Genomic DNA, 26,803 nt, shown 5'->3' on the forward strand with positions numbered 1-26,803 from the left:
TGCCCCGGGATCTGCACAGGCTGCCCACGTCGGTGTCTGCAGAGCGCTCCGACGTGTCCAAAAGTGTTTCCAAACTTGGAAAGGGCGGGGAAGGGCGGGGGGATGGGGAGGGCGGAGGTATGCAGACTGCGAGTCAGACTTTCCCCTTGAAAGCCTCAAAAGTGTCCACGTCCTCAAAAAGAATGGAACCAATTTAAGAAGCCAGCCCCGTGGCCACGTCCCTCCCCCCTTCGCTCCCTCCTCTGCGCCCCCGCAGTCTCCTCCCAGCTGTGGCTGCCCGGGCCCCCAGCCCCAGCCTTACGATTGGTGGAGGCGCTTTTGGAGGCACCCTCGGGCCAGGGAAACTTTGGCCGTATAAATAGGGCAGATCCGGGCTTTATTATTTTAGCACCAAGGCGGCAGGAGGGTTCAGCTAAGTTGGAGGTACTGGCCACGACTGCATGCCTGCGCCCGCCAGGTGATACCTCCGCCGGTGACCCAGGGGCTCTGCGACACAAGGAGTCTGCATGTCTAAGTGGTAGACATGCTCAGCTTTGTGGATACGCGGACTTTGTTGCTGCTTGCAGTAACTTCGTGCCTAGCAACATGCCAATGTAAGTGCCTTCGGCTTGTTTGGGGCAGACGGGGGAGAAAGGTTAGATGGGTGGGCACCCTGGTCTGAAAAAAAGGAAACCTAAAGTAAACCCTACGGGCAGCTTGGAGGGAAGGCTCCCTGGCATGTAGAGAAACGCAGGCATGGCTGAGAAACGTGGAAATTATTTGAGAAATGAAAACATAAAAGGCTCAACCCTCGCCAAAAGTCAGGGAACTTTTCTCTCACTCAAGTGAGTCTTAATTTGATCTGGAACCTCTGATTAGGGAAGCTCAAAGAGAGCAGAACGTCTTTTTCCTAAGGATGAGGTATTAGCAACTAGCAGGCCCTTGACTGCACTGATGCCCACCTTGTAAAACTCGAGGCCTGCTTTAGAAAGCCCTTGAATTTAGAAATGAAGAACTCACCCCCTGAGGGCTTTTCTCTTCTAGGCGGTTTAAGGCTCGCCTGGAGGACGATGATGACTCTGAGGCGCCCTCTGGAGGGAGGACAATGAAAGCACAGGGGACCAGGCCTTACGCTAATGGAATCCCCATGAGAGACTCTACAGGTTTACACAGAGGTGACCTGCACTTCTGATTGAAGGCATTCCCTCCCAGTGTCCAGGACACACTGGGAGGGAAAATGATGTTACTTGGAATGGATACATTCTGAAGAGTAGAATTAGCTTCTTAATTTATCTGGCCCTGGAAATGGAAACATTCTTTAATTAATATCTCTTCTGCCTTCTGTTGAGCCTGAGAGTCACCTCTTTATCATGTGCTCAATGACAATCAGACATTCTCAACACAGCAAGTTGGAAAATATCAACACGGATCTGAAGCTCAAGAGACCGGGGTTTTCCAATGACTTTGCCACTAATTTACCACGTGACCTGGGGCAAGTCCAACTGAGCCTTTTCTAAAATGCGGAATGCGGATTAGATGGACTCCGAGGCCACTTCCAGCCATAGGTTTTATGACTAGGCCTGTCAAGATAGAATGAAGAAAATCAGTCAGTTTTTGAAAATGGCTGCCTAATTACCAAAGATATCAACTTGATAGGGGATGAGGGGTGTCTGGCCACACCCAACACTCCAAAAAGTTTGCTCCGCCCACATGCCACGGTGTCTACCATTGCATCATTGTTGATGCATTTGTGTGTGTGTGTTTTCTCCCTTTGTCCACTTTTAGTATGCACACTGTGGATATTAAGGAATAATTGTATAGAGCAAATTCACATCCCCAATTTTGTTTTTTATGAGATCTGGGGATAGGGGGAAAAATTGGTTCCTAAAGGAAAGATGAAAACAGACCTAGGGAAGTCTGAAGATACAAAAGGCAACTCACCTTCTGACCAACAGCCAACTGCAATCTGGAATAAAACTTACTAAACACACATTTCTTCAAAATGGCTCAGTCTGAGTAATTAAAAGGCAAATTTCCAAAATCATAAGGACTTCCGTTAATCAAGTCTGGGCATAATTATTCTTCCTACTGATGGACACAATGAAGTAAACATATCATTTTCCTAATTTAAAAGTAATTCTCAAAAATTGCCCTTAAATATCAGTGCTGGATGTGGTCCACCCTCCTGAATTGTGACTATTGCAACAGATGTTCTCACTCCAAATGACACACTTCTTGGCCACCTAATTAAAGCAATTTTTAGGGGTGATTCATCTTGTTGCCAGCTTGGCCACCCTTATATCCTGTGTTAACCTATAATTTTTATACCGTAGGAGAGGAATTCAGTCTTTAAGGACTTAAAGCAATTATGGCAAAGGGGGGGATATTACTTGAGTGTGCTTTTCCCATTAATTCTCAACATCTTTAATCCACAGTTTTTCCATTTATACTGGGCAATTCCTTCTCAGGGACAAAAGTGATACATATTGGTAGAATGACCTTACCTAATTTAAGTGAACCAATTTAAAGCAAAATTTCAGATGTCCAAATGGCCCCATTTTCATAGTAACTAATTTGCAAATCAGACCTTTTGAAAAAGGACATTAAGAAAGGTATAAGCTAAAAAAAAAAAAAAAAAAAAAAGAAAGGTATAAACCAAATGAACAACTACATAACTTTTATTAAAAAAAAAGTCTAAGTAACATAGTTCCCTAAGTTTTCCCTTTTTGGATTTTTAAGTATCAAAAACTATCTGAACTATAAATTATTTCCTCATCAATGTACTGATCTTACTCACATTCAGCGATCCACCTATGCAGTTAACCAACTTAATTACTACGCATTAGAAATATCCTTCAGACACATTAATATTTTACAGTGTTTATAAAATAGTAAATAATTAACAATTTAATTCAAAATATATTTACATACTAATATTGCAAACAAATCACCCTGCTGATCCCTGCCATACTTTTGACCTGCATAATTTCCAAGTCATTAGAATATTCTTAATAAAAAATATACTTGATCCTTTAATTAGGTAAGCCAATTTTATAGACTATTTGTTAATCACTGCTATAGATCAGTGCAATGATACTAATAATTATTTCTCTCTTTTCTCTTTCCTTTACAGCTTTACAGGAGGTGAGTAAAATTATCTTCAGAATTTGTTTTTTTTATACTGGGATAGCTTTGGCCACACTAATGCCTTCTCTGGGGAAGAAAGAGGAGGCTACACTCGTGTTAAACAACCCGGATTCCCGAGAAAATCATCATGAGTTATGGTAGTCAAACTTTGCTGGCTGTCTAGAAAGTACCCACCCCAATTTCCAAAGTGGGCGGTGCTACTGGATAAGACCACCCTCACAAGAACACTCATAAGAAACAGAATGAATAATCCTGTGGAAGTTTGGGTTTTAAGCATCTGCTACTACAAAGCAGGAGACTTCACAGAACTAGAAAATCTTGTTACTCTCTTGGAATCATTTGCAAGAGTATTAGGAACAAATTCTTAGCTCATGAATTGAATTTGAGGCATAATTACAGATAAGTATACATTTTGGTTCTGAACCTATTTAATTTATTGGTAAAATTTTAAATTATACTTTGAAATACTGAAATAATAGGATGCACAACACCGTGTAGATATGTTTGTATACTACACAGAAATGGGAGCCATTTAAAAAGTATATAATTTTCTTCATAATTATTTCTTGTTCTTTTCTAGGCAACTGCAAGAAAGGTAAGAGTCCAATACTTTTCCATAATATCTGAAATGATCAGAAATAACTTCTAATTTAACTGAATTTATAGTAGACTACAGAAAGAAAATACTTTGTCAAGATTTTGCCCACATGGATATGCATTAGCTAAACCATAAAATAAAGTAGCTTTGATGTCTAAGAAAACCAAGCTTTATTATCTTCCAGCATTATCTCTAATTACACTTATATTATACAAACTGGTGATTTACATACTAAAGAAAAAAAGACTTGTTTTAATTCTGGAGATGGAATGAGTATTATGTTAATTATAGGTAGTAAATTAAAGTTTATTTTAAAGGGCTTTGGCTATATAAATATGCTGTTAACGACGTAACAAAATGGTAATTTTATCCACATAAATCATATTTCTAAAAATAGTTATAATATTGGCCTGATGACTGGTGACTGCAGCCTCTAGTCCTCCAGTTTAAAGACATTCACATGTAATTATAATAAAACAATATACTTTTTTGTTGTTGTATTATGCCATTTTTGCAGCTACTATCTCATGATATTGTGTTTAGATCAGTCTTAGCGACTAATTATTATCAAGAATGCTTGCTCATTCACTGGTAATTGCTTAGATATTTATTACTGTGCTGTTTGTGTCTTCTTCATAGGGCCCAACTGGAGATAGAGGACCACGTGGAGAAAGGGTGTGTAATTTTTGAACTGTAAAAAGGTTTTGAACCATATTTAAACACTACATGTTAGAAACTACAGAAAACTGACAGTTTATGAGTTCTATGTATCCAGATATTTGCACCACTTTTTAAGCAGATAATGCCCTAAGGAAGAGGTGAATGAGTATTATTATATGTAATCAATAGTTTTTTACATCAAGATTATCTTATTAGAAAGCAAAGTTATTAAAAGCAGCCATATTCTTTGCATGGCCTTTCTTTGTTTTCAGCTGACCTGTCCAACTTACCATAATGGAAATGTATCTGCCTACCGCCACAATCCTCTCTTTGCACATGTTGTTTTGTTTGCTCTTCAAGTAAGATCTCTTACATAGCCTGGGAATAGTAGCGAAACAGTAGTCAACAATGTTTCTTTCTAAATTCATAAATGTGCAAGTTAGGTTTACAGCTTATCCATGGTATTCTTAGATCTTCCTGCTATGCATATTTGGCATGTATAACTACATTATGTGACACTTTTGCCAATGTATAAATACCTATACCTTATATCTGTTGAGAAGTGCAGACTAAAATGTATTCCAATCAATCTATTAGAGGTAGCATCATGTCAGTAAATTACTTTAACAACATAAATAGCGTTAATGGTAGGAAATCTGCAGGATCTTCTACCTTGTGATAAAGTAACTTTATTAATTATCATACCAATTAATCTACCATTCATACATTATATACCAAAATAGCTGAAAAAGTTCATCAGTTTGAAACTGACAATCAAAATACATAGTACATCACTCACTGTGCACTGTTTTCCTTATGAAGTTTATAGAATTATAAATTGTAGCTATAATTTCCATCCTTTATTGGGATACTGGAGCTCCATTATGAATTAATATTCAAAGACTAAGGTATCCCTCTTTCAGAGGAACTCATCAGTCTTGTGTCTTCTTTGTATATCAGACACTAAACCCCCTTCTAAAAGAGACCCATGTCATAAGTGAAGTTGAATTAGTGATAAATAACGGCATATTAAATTTACTTACTTCTTGAACATTGAAAGGTCTGAACAACTGACCTTACCACATGTATCCTTAGGTCTCCTTTTTTATGTATAGGTTCCTATGGGATCTGTCTAACCATGATAATTCGCTTTTTACAAAACAGGGTCCACCAGGACCACCAGGCAGAGATGGTGACGATGGTATCCCAGGCCCTCCTGGTCCACCTGGTCCTCCTGGCCCCCCTGGTCTTGGCGGGGTAAGGTGTCCTAAGTATTGCTAACTTGTAGCTAACTTCAGTTTCTTCTACCTCTATTGGAGGAAGGATCATTGTGGAACTTATTTTCAGTAGTTAAGGTAGAGTCTGCTATTTGGATATTGGTACATTTTATTTCATTTCTTTGGTTTCTTCATTCAAGATTTTCCTTTGCCTGTTCTCTTTCTGAGCCCTTGTCAATTACAGGACTGGTCTCTGTGTTCACTGAAGGTAGCTGCAGCCCTCACAACTATTATTTAATTTGGGGATTTAATATCTTTCATCAGTAGGGTACAAATAAGAGGTGTTGCATTATTAAAGAGTTTGATTAGATTGAATTATAACTGAAATCCCTGATCTTCAGCAATTTCACAAACATCCCACTCTTTTTATTCTCCTTGGCTTGAAGTCTGCTGAACCAACATTCAAAGTAGTTTTAGGTTTAATTTGCTTGAAACTAATTTGAGAAAAGTACATTTCCCTTTTTCATTAATATCTTCTTTTAGCTTTATGTCTTTAACAATGGTATGAGTGCCAAATGGCCTCACTGCAGGAAGGAAAACATATTTGCTTAATTGGTTAGCACTATGAATCAGAAGCCTGATTCTAATACCCAACTGTATGCCAGTAAAATAAGACCTTTCTCCCCCAAAAGATCTTATTATGATTGCTTATCTACTGAGTGCATTAAAAAGCACCTTCTTTAATAGATCTACCACTATAAGAGAGATCTTTAACAGTAAAGTTATTACTGTGAACTATTTTTTAAAAGTTTAATCTTCCAAGGGGCATTTTAATTTAATTTTCCTCTAAACTTCAAAACTCTTTACATCCTTTTTGAAACTCCAGCAAGAAAAAGGTCTCCCAGTCACTTTTGCGTCGTTCTGAAGGAGCCAGGCAACAGGTGGAAATGCAAAGGTGACCTCTTGGTCTCTGCTTAATTTATCAGGGATCTCCAGGGACTTAAAGTATAGAAAGCTCCCCTTTCTCAGTGTAGAGGTAGAAGGTAGGGAGAGGGGAGCAGTGATTGGCAGGGCAGGAAAGAGTTTGAAAAATAAGGTAGAGAAGCTTCCCACTTCAAACCAGATGTGGACTAAATTTTAAACCTATATTTTCTCCTGACTTTTTAGGAACTTAGCTCAATATGGAATTATAAACTAAAAAATATATAAAAATATCTCTCCCTTTTAAACAACAACATAAAAATCTTTACAAGTAGGATGAGAAAGTGAACTACAGAGCTAGTAATTTTAATATATATAATGTATTTTCTCCCCTCTAGAACTTTGCAGCCCAGTATGATGGAAAAGGAGTTGGCCTTGGCCCTGGACCAATGGTATGCTTATTTCTTTTTAATTATGACCAAAAAATGACTGAATAGATAATTTGTTTCTATGTTAAAAATTTCACTTTGCCATTTCCTTAGCTATCTAGGTTAACTAACTCAATACTTAGATCACATAAAAGCAGTAACTCCTTTTGTATTCAAATCTGTAATAATTTAAGCCTAGATCTAGGGGTTGAATTTTCTGTACAATCATGTTTCCAGTGTGTAAATAATCGCTGGACATAGTAACCATAATTTAAATATATCAATTGAATTCAAGAGTGATCACTCTGATTAATTTTTTTATACTCTTTAACACTGCTCACAATTTTAAGCTTAGAGACATGAAGCTATTAAGTCCCATAATCTTTCTGGAAAGAAGCAACAAGTTCTAGTCCAGCCTATTTTTTTTAAGATTGTATTTACTCACTCACTCACTTACTTACTTACTTACTTTATTTATTTATTTTGGAGATGGCGGGGAGAGGGAGAGGGACAAGCAGACTCTGCACTGAGCACAGAGCCCGAGTGGGGCTCCATCCCAGGACCTTGAGATCATGACCTGAGCTTAAACCAAGAATCAGGAGGCTTGAGACTGAGCCACTCAGGAGCCCCAGCCCATTTGTTCTATAGCTAGAGTTTTAGATTTAACAGGGCCATGGAGGTGGTTAATGGCAAAACATGGACTAACCTCCAGGCAGGATGTCTGATATTCAACGATACCCTGTGTCACATATCTAGCACTTGAATAAAACTTCAATTTATTCAACAAATATTTATCTGTACTTTGCATAGTATAGTGCAAACTATACAATGCATCAGGGATGTAGCACTGAATATGATAAAATCTCACCCTCCCTGAAAGAGTTAACAATACTGGAAATGTTTCCTTTAATACCTTTTGATAAAAATTCCCTTTTTAGTCTATTAATTATAAGTGCATACAGAAAAGAGTATAATTTAGCATCATATCACTCAGCACAAATAGTTAGCAATATATACCATAATTTGAGTAACATCTAGAAAAGTTCCCTAGATGATGATGATGATGATGATGATGATGGTCTATCTTTAAAAAGTGAGCCTTCCAACAAGCATTAGTGAGATGTGTTAGGGGAAAAAAAAGCACATGAGCATGCAAAATATACTAGCATGCATAAAAGGGAAAAATTGCTGGAACTAAAAATATTAAGTTGGTTAAACACTACAATTTAAAGTTAACATGGTCTCTCAAGTATAAATTTTACCTGGACAATGCATTCAGTTCTCTATCTTCAAAAGAAGATGTTCGGCTGGACCTAATGGTCCGCAATAAGCTAATACACTATAAGGGCAAGATAATATTTTCTGTAAATTAAAACTCTCACTTGAGAAGTAATGTGCCTTTAATTGATGATTTCCAATTTCCTGATTTTTCCTGGTAATTTAAAACATCCATATCTGAAATGAAGAAGTAGAGATTTTCTTTGGCTTTGTTTATATTGGATATTTGAAATTAGCCATTTCAGCTAATGCCGAACATTAGTCAGCTTTAAAGCAGTACCTATGCCTCAAGAAGAAGCTAAAGGGAAAAAAGTAAAATACTAATAAAATAGCCTACATAAGCCCAGAAAATTAATATGGATTTCAGATTCCCCTGACTTTGGAACATTCTCTGGGGGGCATAAAACAGTGTTTTACTTTTAAATATCAGTGAAATATAATTTAAGCTTGCACATCCACACACAGTCACAGACATATGTAATCAACAGATATGTGGCTCACAAATAAGAAAGATAGGCAGCAATAAAGTATTAAAATAATTTTCCATGTTGGAAAATCAATAACTATAAAACCCCACAGGGTTCTTCTCTGAATTAATGAGTAATCATCGTCCGTCTCACAGCCTCCACAAAATAAACTACACTTTATGTAAATGAAATTGTTGCAAATATGCGGAAAAATGAATGAATATAATTAAAAATTCATGGTGTCAAAGAAAATTATTTTTAATATATACCTAAAAAAATTATTTTGATTGAAAAGTGACAGTTTCTTTTAATGTGGAAGCAATTTCTAAAACCAAACAAATAATTCTTATAATTAAGATGATGTGCTTTTTAATAAAATCCATATTATTTCACTCTAGGCATTAATACATTGGGGCAGACTTGCCTGCAGAGTCCCCGTGGTTGATGTGTCATGAACAAATTACCCTAGACTTGCCAATGCAATATTTTCAGCTTGAAGGAACTGGCCCCTACAGGAGAGCTTGCACAGGCACTGATTACCACAAAGAGGAGTCAAGAATGTGGATTTAGCTCTCAAGCTAGCAACACTATCTCACTCCACTTGTATGTGACAGAATGGAGAACAAAAGAAAGAACAATCTGCTATTGTTGTGGGCCACATTTTCAGTAATGATATTAGAACCTTCCTGGAGGATGTTTTAATATTTTATTTTTCCTTCACCCCTAACTTTTGTCTAACATTTTCATGAGTCCCCAACGGCCTTAAAAGAGACTTAAATTAGGTTATTTAACAAACCTCCCTCTAATCATTAAGGACTTTTGATCCTTTTCAATTCATGCTTGTGGCGATAAAAATACCAATCTCTTAGCCAAATATAACATGGGGAGATGACCTGTGATCGAGGGCATCCAAATGGAAATGCTTCACCAACTGCATGAAAGGGACCTGTGGCCATCCATCCAATTGTGTTCTGCTGATTTGGGTTAGGAGAAAAGGTGAAAGCAAAGACAGAGAAAGAGTGGAGGAAATGTCAGTCCTTAAGAGCCTCCTGGGAGAAACAAAAACTAAGAAAAAAAAACAGGATAATTCTTATCCATCTATCACAAAATGTCTGTGGCACTGCTCTGCTAATCCTATCTAACTCAAACCAAAGCCATGATAACTCATCAGTGCTCACTATACTTGTCTTTTTTATAGGGTTTGATGGGACCTAGAGGTCCACCTGGTGCATCTGGCGCTCCTGTAAGTATTGGAAGCTTGTAATCTCTCTTATGTAAAAAAAAAAAAAAGAAAAAAAAAACAGAATTAAAGAAAGGTGTGGAGTATGACATACTGTTTTCTTTTAGGGCCCTCAAGGTTTCCAAGGACCTGCTGGTGAGCCTGGTGAACCTGGTCAAACTGTGAGTACATTTTTGCCCTTTATGGTAAATTTCTTCTTCAAGAAGTTTATTAATATAATCTTAATGAAATGACTGGTCTCCTATCTTCTTAGGGTCCAGCGGGTGCTCGTGGTCCACCTGGGCCTCCTGGCAAGGCTGGTGAGGATGTAAGTATTTACTTATAAGCATTTCCAAAATGCCATTTAAACACTCCTGCCTCAACAAGAATTTCTGGATTCAAATGAAGTATTCTGCCAAAAGCTGAATGTGCCTGACATAACTCTCCCCATATGGAAAATGTTATTTTAATGAAATTTCAATTTGTTTTGTATTTAAGGAAATTCGTTGTTAATTAAATATATATTTGGACCCATATCTTTATTGAATGCCTTTTTCCTATATTTTAAAAACCAAGATGTTCTGACTTCCAGCTGATGGCTTAGCAAGAAAAAGCTTACCCTATGATGCTTTCATGTTTTAGGGTCACCCTGGAAAACCTGGACGACCCGGTGAGAGAGGAGTTGTTGGACCACAGGTAAGCTTTCTATCCCAGTGGATCCAGTCCAGGTATCAGAGGCATCTTGCATGCAAGATGGTTGGTAAAACCGGGATGGGTCTAAATGACCACCTAGATGTTTGACCACCTGTACCCCTCAATGAAGGCATCTGACAAGTCAAGGAAGCTAGTAAGAATGCATACAGTTTTCATTAATGCAAGGGATGTCATCTTAATGACAGCAAGCACACTGTAAACTAAATCGTGTTTTGTACAAATGCCATAGTATCGGTTACTCAAATTAGAGCAAGTTAATTTGCTGCTCTGTGCTTTAAAATATCCTAGTCTTTGATTCCAAGCTCGAACTTCAGTGAGAAGAAATGAAAGGGAAGAAATCATTGTATTCTGATTTAGAAGGAAAACATCATTTGTCTTCTTCTGTGTTTCTTTTTAAGGGTGCTCGTGGTTTCCCTGGGACTCCTGGACTTCCTGGCTTCAAGGGCATTAGGGTGAGCACATTCTTTACCCAGAAGAGAGGAAATGTTGATTATTTTTAGGAAAAGCGTCAACTATATTTAAACTCCCGTGTGACACATACTTGCTTCCAAAATCCTGGAATTCGCCAGAGTGAAGAGAGAAAGTTCACATGGCTGAAAAGTCCAGTGGGGTGTGCTTTTCTTAGTATGTTCGTAGCTTTCAAGAATTGAGGATCCCTATGGAGAAAATTGTATAAAAGGCATATGACTTAAGAGGTACTTATAACCATCTGAAGATCGTAAAATTATTAAAGAGAGAAATGATGTAAGAGAGCACCTAGTTCTCGTTCCTTCCCTTTCAAATGCAGGGAGGTTTAGTGACTTAACTGGGGCAATGGAGCAAGTTTGCTGGGTGCCAGACCCTCCAGTGCACTGAAGCGGTGCATGCACGATTCACTCAGGAGGTTGGGATTTGACCAAGCACGATAATGGAATGGCATTTTAAGAATAAGAATTTGCATTTCAGGGACACAATGGTCTGGATGGATTGAAGGGACAGCCCGGTGCTCCAGGCGTGAAGGTAAATACTAAATCAGAAGTATTATCTTTAAAACAATTGACTGGTAATTCCCCATGATGGTCAGAAAGTGTATATTCTTAATGAAGACTACTCTTATTTCTAAGAGTATCTTATTTCCTCTTCAATATTTCAGAGCCTCCAATGGTGAGGATATGGAATTCTGTGACAAAAGGCCAATTATTAATACTGTTTATTTAATTCAATATCTATTAAACAGTTGAGATAAAAATAATGTCGATAGTTTCTTCCTTCATTTCCTATCCTACAATTTCAACCAATCTCTGCAGCCAAAATAAAAGTAAATAAACATATAATCAGATATTAGAACGCTATGTTATTTTAAACTGTAAATTCTCCTTTGCCACGCACTAATTAGATAGGTACATTCATGTCACAATACACTTTTCAACCTCTTTCCTGTGATTTATCTGTGCACACTCAAAAAAATTTTAATTAGGTAATTAAAGTCTCAGAAGTGTGTTATCTCTTGGCTAGGCTCTTCTCTGACAGCGTTTTCAACTATAAAATGTTCTCTCTCCTATTAAGGAGATAATGTGATATTAAAGTGAATACCAACGTAATTACAAATTAATGAGTAACGAATACTAGCGGGACCAGAAATGAACATGAATATGGAGAATCTGTTCTAACTTTCCAGCTGCCACACAAATGGATAAGGTCAAACTCATTCTCCCTAGAGCCTAATGTAATAGCTCAGACTACTAGTCCCAGCATCATAAAATGTTAGAGCCGAAAGGAGCTTTGGAGACCCCCTCATTTTGCAGATGAGGGAAACTGAGACTCAGAGAGAATGAGTGACTTGCCCAAAGTCCCACATCTAGCAGTTAGAGGAGCGCATAGGCTAGAATCCCTGACTTTCAAAGAACAGACTTGGTGTTTATTCCCCAAGAACATACTTCACATGGAATTCTAGAAATGAAGGGTTCCTAAAGGATCTCTCAAATCTATTTCTTCCAGATCTTGATCAGATTACTGAGAAGCAAAGTTCCTTTACATGTGCTATTTTATTTAATTACTGCCACCCCTCACCCGCCACCACCATGGTTTTTACTCAAGATAAGGATATAGCTTGGAAATAAATAAGACAGCTCTGAAAAATATTATGAAGCTTTAAATTTCCATGCATTTTAACAAAAATGAAAATACCAAGTGTTAAAAAATAAGTTTAAAGAGAGTAAATATGGTTCTATTGAAAGCAATTCATCCTCTGCCATCTCTTTCTATGATATCATTCCTAACATATAAGCCTTGTCGAAATGATATCCCAAATCGAAGGGGAAATATTAGAGCTGGGGTATATAATCCTCAAGTGACCACATCTCCCTCGTACTGTGATTTTTGGTACTATCCATATAAAAACTCATATTTTAGAAATTTAAAAATTTATGTGATTGGCATAATTGAGAAACAGTCTATATGTGTAAGAAATATTATGAAATATAAATGGTCCAAATTAAAGTAATAGGATAAAAATGACCCAATCAGAAAAAAAAAATAATCAATACCTGTAATGAACAAAAACTCAATGCTTCTTTTCCATGTAGGGTGAACCTGGTGCCCCTGGTGAAAATGGAACGCCAGGTCAAACAGTAAGTATCGATTACTTGATTGTAAATCCAAACGTGTACACTCTTTGCAAGCTAGAACTTCTTTAATGTTTTTGCTAATTACCATCTCCCTCGGCATTGCATTCTTTGATATTTTTCTCATAACTTTCTGCATACTTAATTGAAATCCATTACCTTTTAGTTGGAATTAGAACAAGACCTATTTATTTCTAGTGGATTCTTGCACATGTTGGAAATTGGACAAAGCAAATGATGCCTGTGACATTTTTAAAATTAGCGTTCTGGATTTCATTGAAAATATTTCTGCTTCTAGGGAGCCCGTGGGCTTCCTGGTGAGAGAGGACGTGTCGGTGCCCCTGGTCCAGCTGTGAGTGCTTCCATTTTTGTCCCTTATCCTTTTAAAAATTCTAGTAACTACTACTTGACTTTCCTCTTGACTTTGTCTCCTTATTTTCTTCATAGGGTGCCCGTGGAAGTGATGGAAGTGTGGGTCCTGTGGGTCCTGCTGTAAGTTTTGACACCAAAGAATTTGGAAGAGGTTAAGAGTGTGGGATGGGAACTCTCTTCTTTATTAATTTATAAGACAACACCATTTTGGATACCTTACCAAATGTTCCATGAGGTCTCTCAAAGGCTCTGTTTATAAGTACTTGTATCCCTAGTGCTTTTCATTGATACATAACATAAAATCTACCTCGCCCTGGATATCTTGAACGTCTTCCCTTTGGTATTAATGACAACAGACCAGCTGTCAGTTTTCTCTTTGCCAATATCAGATAAGATTGGGCCACTCCAAGCCGCTTCAATCTTCAGGTCTTGTGTTGTTAATTTGCTGGGAGGAAATATCTTAACCACATTCTACTTTGATTTCAGGGTCCTATCGGGTCTGCTGGCCCTCCAGGCTTCCCAGGTGCTCCTGGCCCCAAGGTAAACACACTGCCCACCATTCTCACTTCTTATTGTGATGTGAAAGATAGGCACTGTGCTTGTAGATAGATAATTACAGAACAGGAAACTTAATTAGTCCCCCTTTCAAAATAGTTATAGAATGACCCGTTTTCTCACTCCAAGCTTGAAATAGAGCGAATCTCTGTACTTGAGCCCCTGAGCATAGAAACCAAAGCCAACAAGGACATTTGTTTTCTGGGACCCCTCTGGGATATACTCCCAAAGTAGTGAGGACTGGCTAGCTGAGAACCAGAGTCTCTGCCGCAGAGGGACAGAGATAGGTGACGATGCTAGCCAAGAGGGCAGAACGAGGCCAGGAAAGTACGAACCCGAATCCAAATCTGTGGTGTGCCAAACCAGATGAGGGAAATAATTACAGTTCCGAACAAAGCTCATGAATCCTGGTGTCATCAAAATGGAGATAGGCTGGGATCCCTCGGTGGCTCAGCAGTTTAGCGCCTGCCTTTGGCCCAGGGCGCGATCCTGGAGACCCGGGATCGAATCCCACGTCGGGCTCCCGGTGCATGGAGCCTGCTTCTCCCTCTGCCTGTGTCTCTGCCTCTCTCTCTCTCTCTGTGACTATCATAAATAAATAAAAAAATCAAAAAAAAAAAAGTTAAAAAAAAAACCAAAATGGAGATAGGCTGCTTCATTATTTGCACACTAATGCCTCAGTGCCTTCCCTCCGTTAGGGTGAAATCGGACCTGTTGGTAACCCCGGTCCTGCTGGTCCCGCGGGTCCCCGTGGTGAAGTGGGTCTTCCAGGTGTTTCCGGCCCCGTTGGACCCCCTGTAAGTAGCCACTGTCATTAACCTCTTGGAGTGGAAGCAGGCAAAAAAAAAAAAAAAAAAAAAAAATGAAGGTGTGGGTCAAAGAAGAACAGAAATACCCTTGCCCAACAGAGAGCCTTCTCCTTTCTTTTTCCTCACAGGGTAACCCTGGAGCCAACGGCCTGACTGGTGCTAAGGGTGCTGCTGTGAGTATACAGCTCTCCTGTGCTGCTCGGCGTTCAAGGCACTCTCACAGGCCCCGCCTCCTCTGCCAGTCACCTCGTGACAGACCACGCTGCGTTTTCTTCACAGGGCCTGCCCGGTGTCGCTGGGGCTCCTGGCCTCCCTGGACCCCGTGGGATTCCTGGTCCTGTTGGCGCCGCTGGTGCTACTGGTGCCAGAGGACTTGTTGTAAGTGGTCATGGCTGCAGCTTTCATCTCCCTTCAATGCCAACTCTGCCATCATTTGTCACCATCTACACTTCCTTCTTGTGGTCTTATCATTCTTTTGGGGTTTTCCTTGGCATTTTTAGTTTGTATCTCTTCTACAAGAGCATGTACATGTATGTCTGTTCACACACATACCCCTCCTGCTATCCTAGAACATTACCCAAAGGTCAGTGAGGTACATTTCTATACCACTCTTGTCCCTCCAACTAAGCCAGTCCCCTGTAAGCTGTTTAAATATGAACCTGGGCACATTTCTTACAGAACTTGAACTTTTCTTTATCTTGATCCATAACTATTCCAAGATGTTTGTCGTGAGAGGGTTGTGACAAATGTTTGTCATTTGACCACTGTTTTGTATCGAACCCTAGGGTGAGCCTGGGCCAGCTGGTTCCAAAGGAGAAAGTGGCAACAAGGGTGAGCCTGTAAGTAGTTCTCTAATCACAATTTTATGGATTTATTACCTTTTTAATCCAAAAAGTCATACTTCTACTTAAAAAAAAAAAAGTGATTCCTTTTTCTCTGGCTGCATATGACATGAAAATGATGTTTCCTGTTCGCTCCTCTTTTGCCTTTTTCATTAAACAGGGCTCTGCTGGTGCCCAAGGTCCTCCTGGTCCCAGTGGTGAAGAAGGAAAGAGAGGCCCCAATGGTGAAGCTGGATCTGCTGGGCCCTCTGGACCTCCTGGGCTGAGAGTAGGTTCCAAATGCTCTTGACACCCAGACACACCAGAGGGGTCTGATGACACTCTTTCATTGGGAATTGGTCAGAATTACTGAAAACGTTTTCTAGACGAAGGGAGCATCTGCTTTCCATCTGCCTTATTAAATCAGTGACTCTCAATTTGGTCTGGAAATAATGTTGACCTATTTTTGTAGAATGCCTCCTCCACACATTCCTTTGGGGTTTGGGTGAAGTTTTCTTTTCTGGCTTGGTTTTTTATTTGTATCTCTCCCTTAAGGGTATCAAGATTCTTTGCATGCAAGCCATGTTTCAATAAATGCTGCCCTATTGGATCTAAGGGTTTTTTCCCAATTCTTTCTGTTTCACGCACTTTCTTACAGGGAAGTCCTGGTTCTCGTGGTCTTCCTGGAGCTGATGGCCGAGCTGGTGTCATGGTAAGCTTTCCATTATTCATTCCCGGGGAAGGAAGGAATTTGACACTTCTTTTTGTGGGTGTGTCGTTCGCTTCAGCGCCTTCCGCTCTCCCTTCTGTTTACTAGGGTCCTCCCGGCCCTCGGGGTGCCACCGGCCCTGCTGGTGTCCGCGGTCCCAATGGAGATTCTGGTCGCCCTGGAGAGCCTGGCCTCATGGGACCCCGAGTAAGTTTCTGATTGATTCTGAGCAAGTCACACCTGGCACCATTTCCTGTTTTGAAGGGATGATTAATATCTGAAGACAATAGAAAAATCATCCAAAGTAAATCTGTTAGGAGATTTGCTGATGATTGCCTTTTTAATTTAACTTTATCAAAGCCCAGAGATATTTTTACAAATTTGGTTAGTTCATAAATTTCTTATTTATTTCTTGATCCAATGGCTGTGAGGTTTTTGGAAAAATAGATTTATTTTAATATATCCAAATTAGGTGGGTTCTCCTATCAGCATGAATCTTTTATCTCAATTTGTGAGTTTTATATAAGGTGTCCATGAAACGTATTAGGACTATACATTATCAGTGTATTAGATTCATAAGTGAAATCATTTTTCTAGCAATCACAAAGTGCTATAATGTATTCAGCATCACACTAGCCATGGAGAAATGACCTTTAGATTCGTAGACACTCTAATCCATAGCAATAGAGTGATTTTTTTTTGCTTCCATTATCTCTTATGGATGAATATCATCTGTAATTGTACCATAAACAAGTAATAAAGACACCAAATATAGCAATAAAAAATCCCCTTTGAAAATTGCTTACTAAAAGTATTTGTTTTTCTATTATGAGGTAAATAACTTGATACATTTTGCCCATATAGTATGTTGCTTCACAGTTTCTTGAGATATCTATAAATGAATCAGTTGCACTAAACTCCAATAAAAAGAAAGGCATAAAGAAGGGAGAGAAGAAATATTTCAGAGCTCTTTTCATACCTCCCAGCCAGTGGCTAATACCCCTAATGATTTACCCTGTGCAACCAACAAGAAGGGGGGGGGGTAGTGCTTTTGTGAGATTTTAATAAATGGGAGCCTCAAGCATGTGTGTTAAAGTGCCAACATGAAAGCATCCTCATTTATTTTATAGGGTTTTCCTGGTGCCCCTGGTAATGTTGGCCCAGCTGGTAAAGAAGGTCCCATGGTAAGAATTGCTCATTTTCCATTATATTTTCAAGGACACTTATTGCACCCTTATCAAGTCTATTCTGTGGCTTATTTATACATGAACACACTGAAAATAAATATCAGCCACATACATCATCTGGGAACGTGAAGGAGTAGATTGTAATTATGGAGTCCAAATGAACACAGGACTGAAAGGAGGGAAGGAAAAAGAAAAACATGGCAGGGGAAATTGAAGAGGGTGATGAGGGTATGGAAAGGGAGGGGAAAGAGGGGATTGGACACATACGAGATTGACTTGGCTGTGTGTGTACTGACATCCTATTTAGAAAAGGAAAATGGATTCATAATTTATTGACACTTTATACCAGAAAGCTCTGTGCATTCAGAAAATGATTCTCTTTCATCCTACAGCAGCCTCACCAGCGTGAGGTCGAGAGACCCTGTGCAATGCTGAGTGAGCTTTAAATAAACTTTGGTTTCAGGGTCTCCCTGGTATTGATGGCAGGCCTGGACCAATTGGCCCAGCGGGAGCAAGAGGAGAGCCCGGCAACATCGGATTCCCTGGACCCAAAGGCCCCACTGTAAGAACAGCGCACCCTCTTCTCGCTTGGCACATCTTTGCTTACGTTTCACTAAAACTTGGTTTCTCTCCTGCCCTCAGTCCATTCTATCTCAAGATAGGGAGGAGGGGTCCCTTTCAACGCAGAAAACTGCGAGCCACCTACCACATAATTGATCTCCAATATATCATTGCACACCTGCTAGAAATCCATCTCCTGAGTCTGTGCCTCTGAGGACACAGGTGTACCTTCTTGTCCTTGGAGTTGCAAGATGATGGATTGTGCCTTAGCCAACGGAACTCAAAGACTAGGAACCTTAGAAAAGAAAGAGAATTAAAAAAAAAAAAAAAAAACAAGTAACATTTCAAAATTTTCATGGTTAATTTGACTTTTTTTTTTTTAATGTTTATCATAGGGTGATCCTGGCAAAAATGGTGATAAAGGTCATGCTGGTCTTGCTGGTGCTCGGGTAGGTGCTGACTTTGTCGTGTTATCTGCCTATGTCATATTCACTTAGGAAACACACATCCTTTGAGGCCATCTGATATAATGATGTCATCCCCTTTTCAAAATGCCATCCCCAAGGATCCTTTATGCCATCACAAAATGTATTTTCCTTTTTAAACTGCACTTATAAGACGGTGAGCTCTAACAAATCAGAATGTATATTCAGTCAAAATTATTTATGGGCTCATTTGATTTTTATTTCATTTTTTCTGTGATTAAAAAGCTATGCATATGCTAGTATGCATTCTCTAGTCTTCATAAATTGCTCTCCATCCGTGGACTTCCCACAAGCCATACCAAAAGCTAGTATTTAGGCAGGGGACCCACAATGAGTCATGCAAAGAGCATAAGCGGTGAGAAAGTAATGCACGAAGCTTCGAGTCTTCTGAAACTGTCTGACTCACAGGTAACCCTGAGCCTTTCTGTGAAATATTTTAGGGTGCTCCAGGTCCTGATGGAAACAATGGTGCTCAGGGACCTCCTGGACCACAAGTGAGTATTTCTCCCATTCTTGTTCCTACTGCCCAAATGAATCCAGTCCTACCAAATGACCATCTCCTTTTTCCAGTCCACGAGTTATATAGGTAGACAGCAATGGTGACAATACATTTCTACTTAAGCTGTTTTTACTATTACTTTCAGGGTGTCCAAGGTGGAAAAGGTGAACAGGGTCCTGCTGGTCCTCCAGGCTTCCAGGTAAGTCAACTAAAACTACAGAACATTGCCTTTGGTCAGATCATCCAGCTGTAAATCACCATAGAACTCTTCCCCCACCACACAGAACCTGATTTCAGAACGTAAGGAAGGATACACCTTTACAAGGCAAACTTCTGTGTGACTCTTTAATAGCATACAATAGTTAGTGACCATGTCGATATCAAAAAGTATCCAGAAAAACCCAGTCATTCTCAAATCCTCTAAAGAGAGCCAGAAGATTGAGATTTTGTGGGTTTTTTTTTTTTTTCATCTAGGGTCTGCCTGGCCCCGCAGGTACAGCTGGTGAAGTTGGCAAACCAGGAGAAAGGGTGAGTAAAACAAGTGATGGTAGAATTATCGAAACTTGGGACTTCTCCCATAAAGAATGCCCTAGTGCAGTGCAATTATAATATGTAAAAAGAAACTTCGTATTTCATATGTTAATGATAGTGTTCTACTTACGTTGGTACTTTGGAGAGAATACACCCAGTTACTCATGCTCCTTGGAATAACAACTCCTTTGTTTTAAAAACTGAATGAAACGCTGCATTATGAAAGGAAAATATTATCAATGAACATTCCATTTAATGGCCTTACTTTTTGTATTGTTCTTGGTAACGTTAACATGCAAATTATTTGCTTTCCCATAGTGAAAAAGTAAATGCACTGCTTTTCCATCAAACTAGACCCTGAAAAATTGCATTTAATGTTTTTCTTGGCATTCAGACATGACACTGCTAGCCACAATCAGGGCAGGAGTTCTGAGTCATTTTCTCTGGTAATTGTGATGAATGTGCCTCAATTCAGTTACATTCTGTGGCCTGGTCTCCTTTGTCAACAGTGAGGCACATTAAGGAGACAGCTGGTCAGTAATAAAGGAGATACACTTGGGTATACAATTAACTAGGTAATGTGCAGAATATGATCATTTCTATTAAGAAAGCAGTCTGTTATATAACTAAAAATAGGCAATGTCTGATATTGTCTATCATTATTTATATTATCAAATGAGATAGTCTGTTTTATCATTTTTTTAAAGTAATATAGACTAAGTGATGGAAACCTAAATTTCCTGATACCATGTTCTAGCATAGAAATATCTTTGATATCAGTGGAATTCTCACTTTTTGTATCTGTCTATATACACCTGAAAATTCTCTTGCTCCTAATAGCCCTATACTTATACACTCAGGGAGCTAGAGCCTAGCTGGCTTTGTTTGGCTATTTCAAAACTTACCTAAATATCATAATCATAAGTGGACCTCGAGAACATACATACATTTCATGATTTATCTCTTATCGTGTTTTGCTTAGGGTCTCCCTGGTGAATTTGGTCTTCCTGGTCCTGCTGGTCCAAGAGTAAGTATTATTTAATTAACTTTCTTAAACTTCTGGCGATGTGTTTTTAAAACAAGTAGTGCTTTCTCTTAAAAGCTATTGATGACCTTGTGACAAATTCCTGATATTGTTCTGCAGTCAAACATAATCTGTAGAGAACATTTGATTTCTAAATTGAAAGTAGACTTTTTAAATTTAATTATTCATATTTCTTAGCCCAAACCCACACAGGTATAAGAAACGCTTATATTTCTTATACATATATACATTATACATATGTGATTATAATATATGTATTATATTCAGTAATTTATGTAGACAAGTATGATATATTTGTGAAAGTGGCTCAACCTGAGCCAAGGAAAGGTAATATCTTACTAAGATTCAAAATCGATTTTTGCAATGTGTGTTGATGTTCAAAGTCTAAAGCTGAAACCATGAATTTGCTCTTACAAAAACAAAACAAAACAAAACAAAAAAACAAAAAAAAAAAACAGATTTAGTTTGTCTGTGTGGTCACAGAGTTTGCCCCTCAAGTATCCTGTTATATGGTTAGTTACCATATATCTAGGATGCCCAAACAAATTTAGTATCATAGAACCATAAGTATAACAAGGGCCTTTGAAACAGTTGCAATGCAGACTGTTAAATACTATTTGCATACATGTTAAATACTCTGGACCAAGGAATAAACTCTCATGGTGATATTTCTATGCAATTGTGAGAAATATAGATAGGTAGGTATACACATGCAGGCAAACACATATATATGTATATCCTGTTAAATATTATAACTATTACATCAACTATTACATCACTATAAATATTATAACAATAATCCTATTGCATAGGATTATTAAAAGGGGGGTAGATATGAGAATGTCTAATCCTATCTATACCTAGCATTGCTATTATAAAATGACACAATCTTTCCCTATGAATATCATGCATAACTGGCATCTATTTTTACCTATGAATCTATTACCAAAAAGACAAAAAAAAAGAATTAATTCCAAATTTGAATATTGTACTCTAGAAGAAAAACATTCTGGAGTTGTAGCCACAGAACATTAAAGCTGAATGAGACTAGAGATTATCTCATCCCATTCGTTCATTTTACTACTAGAGAAATTAAGGGGAAAAAATTATAATTTGTTAATGGCAAAACCAGGATTCAAAAGCTAAAAAAGTATAAACTCTGATGTGTAAAATGGTATCTCTGAAAGTGAACAGTACAACTCTTCTAATCTCTCTCTCTCTTTCTCTCTTTTTTCTTTCTCACAGGGGGAGCGTGGTCCCCCTGGAGAAAGTGGTGCTGCTGGTCCTTCTGGTCCTATTGGAAGCCGAGGTCCTTCTGGACCCCCTGGGCCCGATGGAAACAAGGTAACATTTTCTGTTCTATATCGCTGCTTTGGCCCACTATCCTCTAGAGTAACTAGATCATTTCCAATAGTAAATGAATTGCTTTTCAGATATTTTTTATTTCCAACTCTGTGATGATTTCCATTACCTTAAATGACTGTTTGATTCCAGTGGACCTGAATTATTCCAAAAGAAGGAAAATCCCAGTGTTCTACACACATAAATGAATTAGTATGGGCTTTTACTCTTGTGTCATTGCATGGTTTATACTTTGGTTTCCTTTCTTTTTTTTTAAAGATTTTATTTATTTATTCATAAGAGATACACAGAAAGAGAGGCAGAGTCATAGGCTAGTTCTCTGTGCAGGGAGCCCGATGTGGGACTCGATCCCAGGACCCGGGATCATGACCAGAACCTAAGGCAGATGCTCAACCACTGAGACACCCAGGTGCCCCTATACTTTAGTTTTCATCTAGAAACATCACATACATTTGGACACTATTTTTAGGGAACAAAGTTTCACCCTCTCACCATCCTGCTTCAGAGAGTAAAATTTCCAAAGGTAGTCTGGATTTAATTTTTATATATATTTCCAGCTTTATTTTTTTAATATGTATTTTTTATTGGAGTTTGATTTGCCAACATACAGCATAACCCCCAGTGCTCATCCCGTCAAGTGCCTCCCTCAGTGCCTGTCACCCAGTCACCCCCTCCTCCTACCCACCTCCCTTTCCACTACCCCCTATTCATTTCCCAGAGTTAGGAGTCTCTCATGTTTTGTCACCTCTCTTATTTTTCCCACTCATAGTCTGAATTTTAATGAGGGAGATAAAAGTTAACCGGACAGTACATTCATCCCCCAAACATAAGCTTGACAACTTGAGTTTCAAAGTAGAATCTGTGGTTTAGATTTTAAAATAGGTAGAATTTTCTAGACACATTTCTGAAAAACAGATGACTTTAACCACAGCAAAGAGAAGGCAACTCCTATTACTGCTGGTTCTTAACTTTCAAGAGGGGAGGGAAAAAAAAGTAAAGATTAGGTGCAAAAAGCTATTTTGGTAGGTGGAAGGATATTAGAAAAAAATGTCAAAAGCTAAGAGGGCGGGAGGAAGCGAGAAAGTAAACACCGTCCGGAGGATAGCACTTTCAGAGAGTTCTATCTTAGAAGTTAGTCGATAGGTTTGAAGTGTGTGGAATGGTGGGGTTTTCATATAAAGTGGATGCTATAGTCCCCACTCTTAAGGAAATTAAAATGTAAACATCTCCCCAGTTGACGAGGTTTCTCTCCATATTTCCTGCGTGGGCTAAGAGACTTATCCTTAAGAAAGGTTTGTGGGCAAACATTTTTCACTCTCTGCCCCGCATTGTCCCAGCCTCTTCTTTCCCACGCCTGCCTGCCTGCCCGAAGACGACCGGGAGCAGGTTATAGAAAAATCACAGCCCCCCACTCCCCCTTCTCTGCTCTTCAGCCCACGGTGTCATTAACGGCACCTCCTTCTGGGACAGGCGCCCTTCTTTTCAATAACCTTCCTTTGTGTCCCTAAGCAGGCAAGAGTGCGATCTATTAAATGTTGAAATTGGAATCGTTCACGAGTCTTCTTCTTTGGCCACCGCAATCATGGCTCTCACGTGTGTTTGGTTCAAGGGTGAACCTGGCGTGCTTGGCGCCCCGGGCACCGCTGGCGCGTCCGGTCCCGGTGGACTCCCAGGAGAGAGGGGTGCTGCCGGCATTCCTGGAGGCAAGGGAGAAAAGGTACCCTCTCAGTGCTGGGCCTCCGTGCGTGTGGTTGAACTGGAGCAAAACAGGGCTGCACAGGGTTGACCAGTTTGTGTGTTTGCTGCAATTCCTGGTAGGTGGCCTGGTGGCCTTTCGCTGTCCACCTCTGTGCGCTCCCCTCTGCCACCTAGCACCATCGCATTTCTAAACTCTCTAATCTGGCAAAATTCCTTGCTACCATGGAATTTCACGCAAACAGATGGTGTTGAGTAATACATGAGGCTCATTTTAATGCCACTAACAATAATGCCTCATCCTGCCCTAATTAATGGGAAGAAGCTATATTGAACAGCTGTCAACCGTGCTGCTGCATTAGTTATGCCATAAGAGTGATAAGGCACTGAAGCCCATTGTGATGTTGCCTTATAATTCTGTCCGCATGAATTTGTACCTTGCTTGATTATGCTTCAGGAGAGTGTATGGAAATTAGAAAAGAATATTTAGCAGTAATCTAGAGAGAGCCTTGAATTATTTTTTCCTTACATTTTTTTCCCATTCAACATCCTGTAGAGTAATAGGGACATTAGTAAATATTAAATGACTGAAGGTGAATAACATTTTCTGTAAAAAATAAAATAAAATAAAATAAAATAAAATAAAGGAGCCTTCAGATTAATTCTGATTCAAAAATTTGGTCAGAAAACAAAAAGTTGCTCTTGCTTTATACTTTCAGGGTGAAACCGGTCTCAGAGGCGAAATTGGTAACCCAGGCAGAGATGGCGCCCGTGTGAGTAGAATTTTGTTTGTTCGTTTGTACTTAGATTACTGTTGTTGTTGTTTTTTCACCTTTTACTTGATTTGAGTTGAGCAGCTTTCCAAAATAGAACTGACGAAAGAAGGATCCAGGTTTAGTGAGAGTAGCCCTCTCCTTTCTGGATCTGTGAAAAGTAGTATCTTTTCACATGTTTCAAAAGAAAGATCTTATCCCTTTGGAAATCATAACCTGAGTTTTCTACCTTCCTTAGTGTTAACTCGACCAAATACAAATTCTAAACTGAAATCTCTAGGTTTAATAGAACTTTGATTGTTTAAGTTATTATAGGACTTCGGGGAAAAAAACAAAAAACAAAAAAACAAACAAAAAAACTAACTCTTACTTTTTAAGAAGCCAGAACTTCTAACAAGGTCCTATTTATTCAAATGTGTGCCCTAAGAATTTATCACTCAAAGAGCAGCCCCCGTGATTAGTAGTTAATGCCATGGAGATGCCAAAGATGATCCCGTAAAGGTATAATAACCTTACCTAGAGCATTGGCAACGTGGCTCTTCCATACCATCGGCTACCTTGGTCCTCCTTCTCACCTCCCTCAGACCTGATAACTCACTTTGGCACATGGATAATAGTCCTTTCTCTGAATCACACAGTCCTGGCAGTTTCAAACAAGCCTACTCATTTGCCGCTCTCCAGGGAATTTGACAAGAGCAGAGAGTTCAGATCTCCCCAATTCCTAACCTGCCCTTGACTTACACATTTCTATCACCTTTATCGCTGAGGTACCTTCTTCCAGAGAGCTGCGTCTAAGAGTTTTGATCATTAGAACAGAAGTACATTGAAAGCTTTCTTGAAGGACACCCAGAGCATGCAGTGAGAGTGTTCGGTTACTGTATAAACACAGTCAGGGGGCTGGGAGAATGGCAAGGATCACTTTGGCTGGTCTGGGGGTGTTATTAACAAGACTCATTTCCTTTTGGTACCAGGGAGCTCCTGGTGCCATGGGTGCCCCTGGTCCTGCCGGAGCCACTGGTGACCGGGTAAGTGTTCATTTTCCTGGACTTGCCACTCTCTGGGCCAATAGTAGTATCTAAAATTTCCTGCCTGCCCTAGCCCCGGAGAGCCCCAGCAATTCATTTTTATGACTCCGTATAAAGCCTACTTATTTAAAAACCTGTCTGTTGTGATGGGGCAGCAGGAAACAAATGCTATGTGTTTAAAGTTCTCCTTCCCTTCCTATAGATGTGCCAACTATCTGATCTATACTTTAATCCCTATCATTTGTTTTAAAGACTTTCCTGTTGCCCATTAACAATATCCTAATGCACCAAGCCTCCTCAAAGCCTTCAATTGTAAAAAATCAATAAAATACATAGTGTGCCCATTTCGCATCGAACAGTCCACTTAAAATAGACCTTATTTATTGTACTGCACAGATTGCAGCAAATAGATCAGCTCTGTGTCCATCTAAAAATTAAAACGTCCTCCTCCTAGCATTGTGGGCACTGATTTATGGTGTTTTTGCAAGTCTGTGACCAATACCACTTCAGCCCCCAAAATGAATACAACATTAAGCACAGTAAAAATCCCTTTTATTTCACTCCCTGAGATGTGCATTAGTTTTCTCTTCTGACACAACTCCAAACTCTGACAAGAGCCTACTGTCTACCACTGATTCCTCTCCCCACCTGCTCTTTGAGCATCAATGTGAAGCACATTAACAAACTCATCTTTGGTCCCCTTACAGGGTGAAGCTGGTCCTGCCGGTCCCGCTGGCCCTGCTGGTCCTCGTGGTAGCCCTGTAAGTAGAAACCTGGGCCATTTGGGACACTCATAATTTTTAGACATTAATGAATCTAAGGTTGCCATGATGTTCTCAAACCCCTTCTCCCTCCTAGGGTGAACGTGGTGAGGTTGGTCCCGCTGGCCCCAATGGATTTGCTGGTCCTGCTGTGAGTATCCTTAGGATGAAGGTTAATCTGAAAACATCCCAAGCTGGCAAGCAGAGTGAGCTGCAATACCTGACCACAACTGTTCCTTTCTAACAGGGTGCTGCTGGTCAACCTGGTGCTAAGGGAGAGAGAGGAACCAAAGGGCCCAAGGGTGAAAATGGCCCCGTTGGTCCCACAGGCCCCATTGGATCTGCCGGCCCATCTGTAAGTTGAATTCATTGGTGGTCAACA

General features: G+C 39.4%; 1 protein-coding gene across 1 annotated transcript in view; it reads left to right on the forward strand.

Moving 5' to 3' along the window:
• The first annotated feature begins 386 nt into the window (after positions 1 to 386).
• COL1A2 (collagen type I alpha 2 chain) overlaps positions 387 to 26,803 on the forward strand; it is a 35,793-nt gene continuing 9,376 nt past the window's right edge. The window contains 37 exon segments of the mRNA NM_001003187.1: positions 387 to 593; positions 3,113 to 3,123; positions 3,707 to 3,721; positions 4,364 to 4,399; positions 5,549 to 5,641; positions 6,921 to 6,974; positions 9,894 to 9,938; positions 10,043 to 10,096; positions 10,189 to 10,242; positions 10,557 to 10,610; positions 11,027 to 11,080; positions 11,574 to 11,627; positions 13,193 to 13,237; positions 13,530 to 13,583; positions 13,679 to 13,723; positions 14,090 to 14,143; positions 14,857 to 14,955; positions 15,096 to 15,140; positions 15,247 to 15,345; positions 15,753 to 15,806; positions 15,970 to 16,077; positions 16,447 to 16,500; positions 16,606 to 16,704; positions 17,628 to 17,681; positions 18,148 to 18,246; positions 18,641 to 18,694; positions 19,171 to 19,224; positions 19,375 to 19,428; positions 19,704 to 19,757; positions 20,743 to 20,787; positions 22,051 to 22,149; positions 23,777 to 23,884; positions 24,582 to 24,635; positions 25,607 to 25,660; positions 26,368 to 26,421; positions 26,519 to 26,572; positions 26,669 to 26,776. Of these exon segments, the coding sequence (NP_001003187.1) occupies positions 524 to 593; positions 3,113 to 3,123; positions 3,707 to 3,721; positions 4,364 to 4,399; positions 5,549 to 5,641; positions 6,921 to 6,974; positions 9,894 to 9,938; positions 10,043 to 10,096; positions 10,189 to 10,242; positions 10,557 to 10,610; positions 11,027 to 11,080; positions 11,574 to 11,627; positions 13,193 to 13,237; positions 13,530 to 13,583; positions 13,679 to 13,723; positions 14,090 to 14,143; positions 14,857 to 14,955; positions 15,096 to 15,140; positions 15,247 to 15,345; positions 15,753 to 15,806; positions 15,970 to 16,077; positions 16,447 to 16,500; positions 16,606 to 16,704; positions 17,628 to 17,681; positions 18,148 to 18,246; positions 18,641 to 18,694; positions 19,171 to 19,224; positions 19,375 to 19,428; positions 19,704 to 19,757; positions 20,743 to 20,787; positions 22,051 to 22,149; positions 23,777 to 23,884; positions 24,582 to 24,635; positions 25,607 to 25,660; positions 26,368 to 26,421; positions 26,519 to 26,572; positions 26,669 to 26,776 (2,295 nt within the window). The 5' untranslated portion in view covers positions 387 to 523.

The sequence above is a fragment of the Canis lupus genome, chromosome 14 (assembly GCF_011100685.1).
Source record: "Canis lupus familiaris isolate Mischka breed German Shepherd chromosome 14, alternate assembly UU_Cfam_GSD_1.0, whole genome shotgun sequence".
NCBI classification, from domain to species: Eukaryota; Metazoa; Chordata; class Mammalia; order Carnivora; family Canidae; genus Canis; species Canis lupus.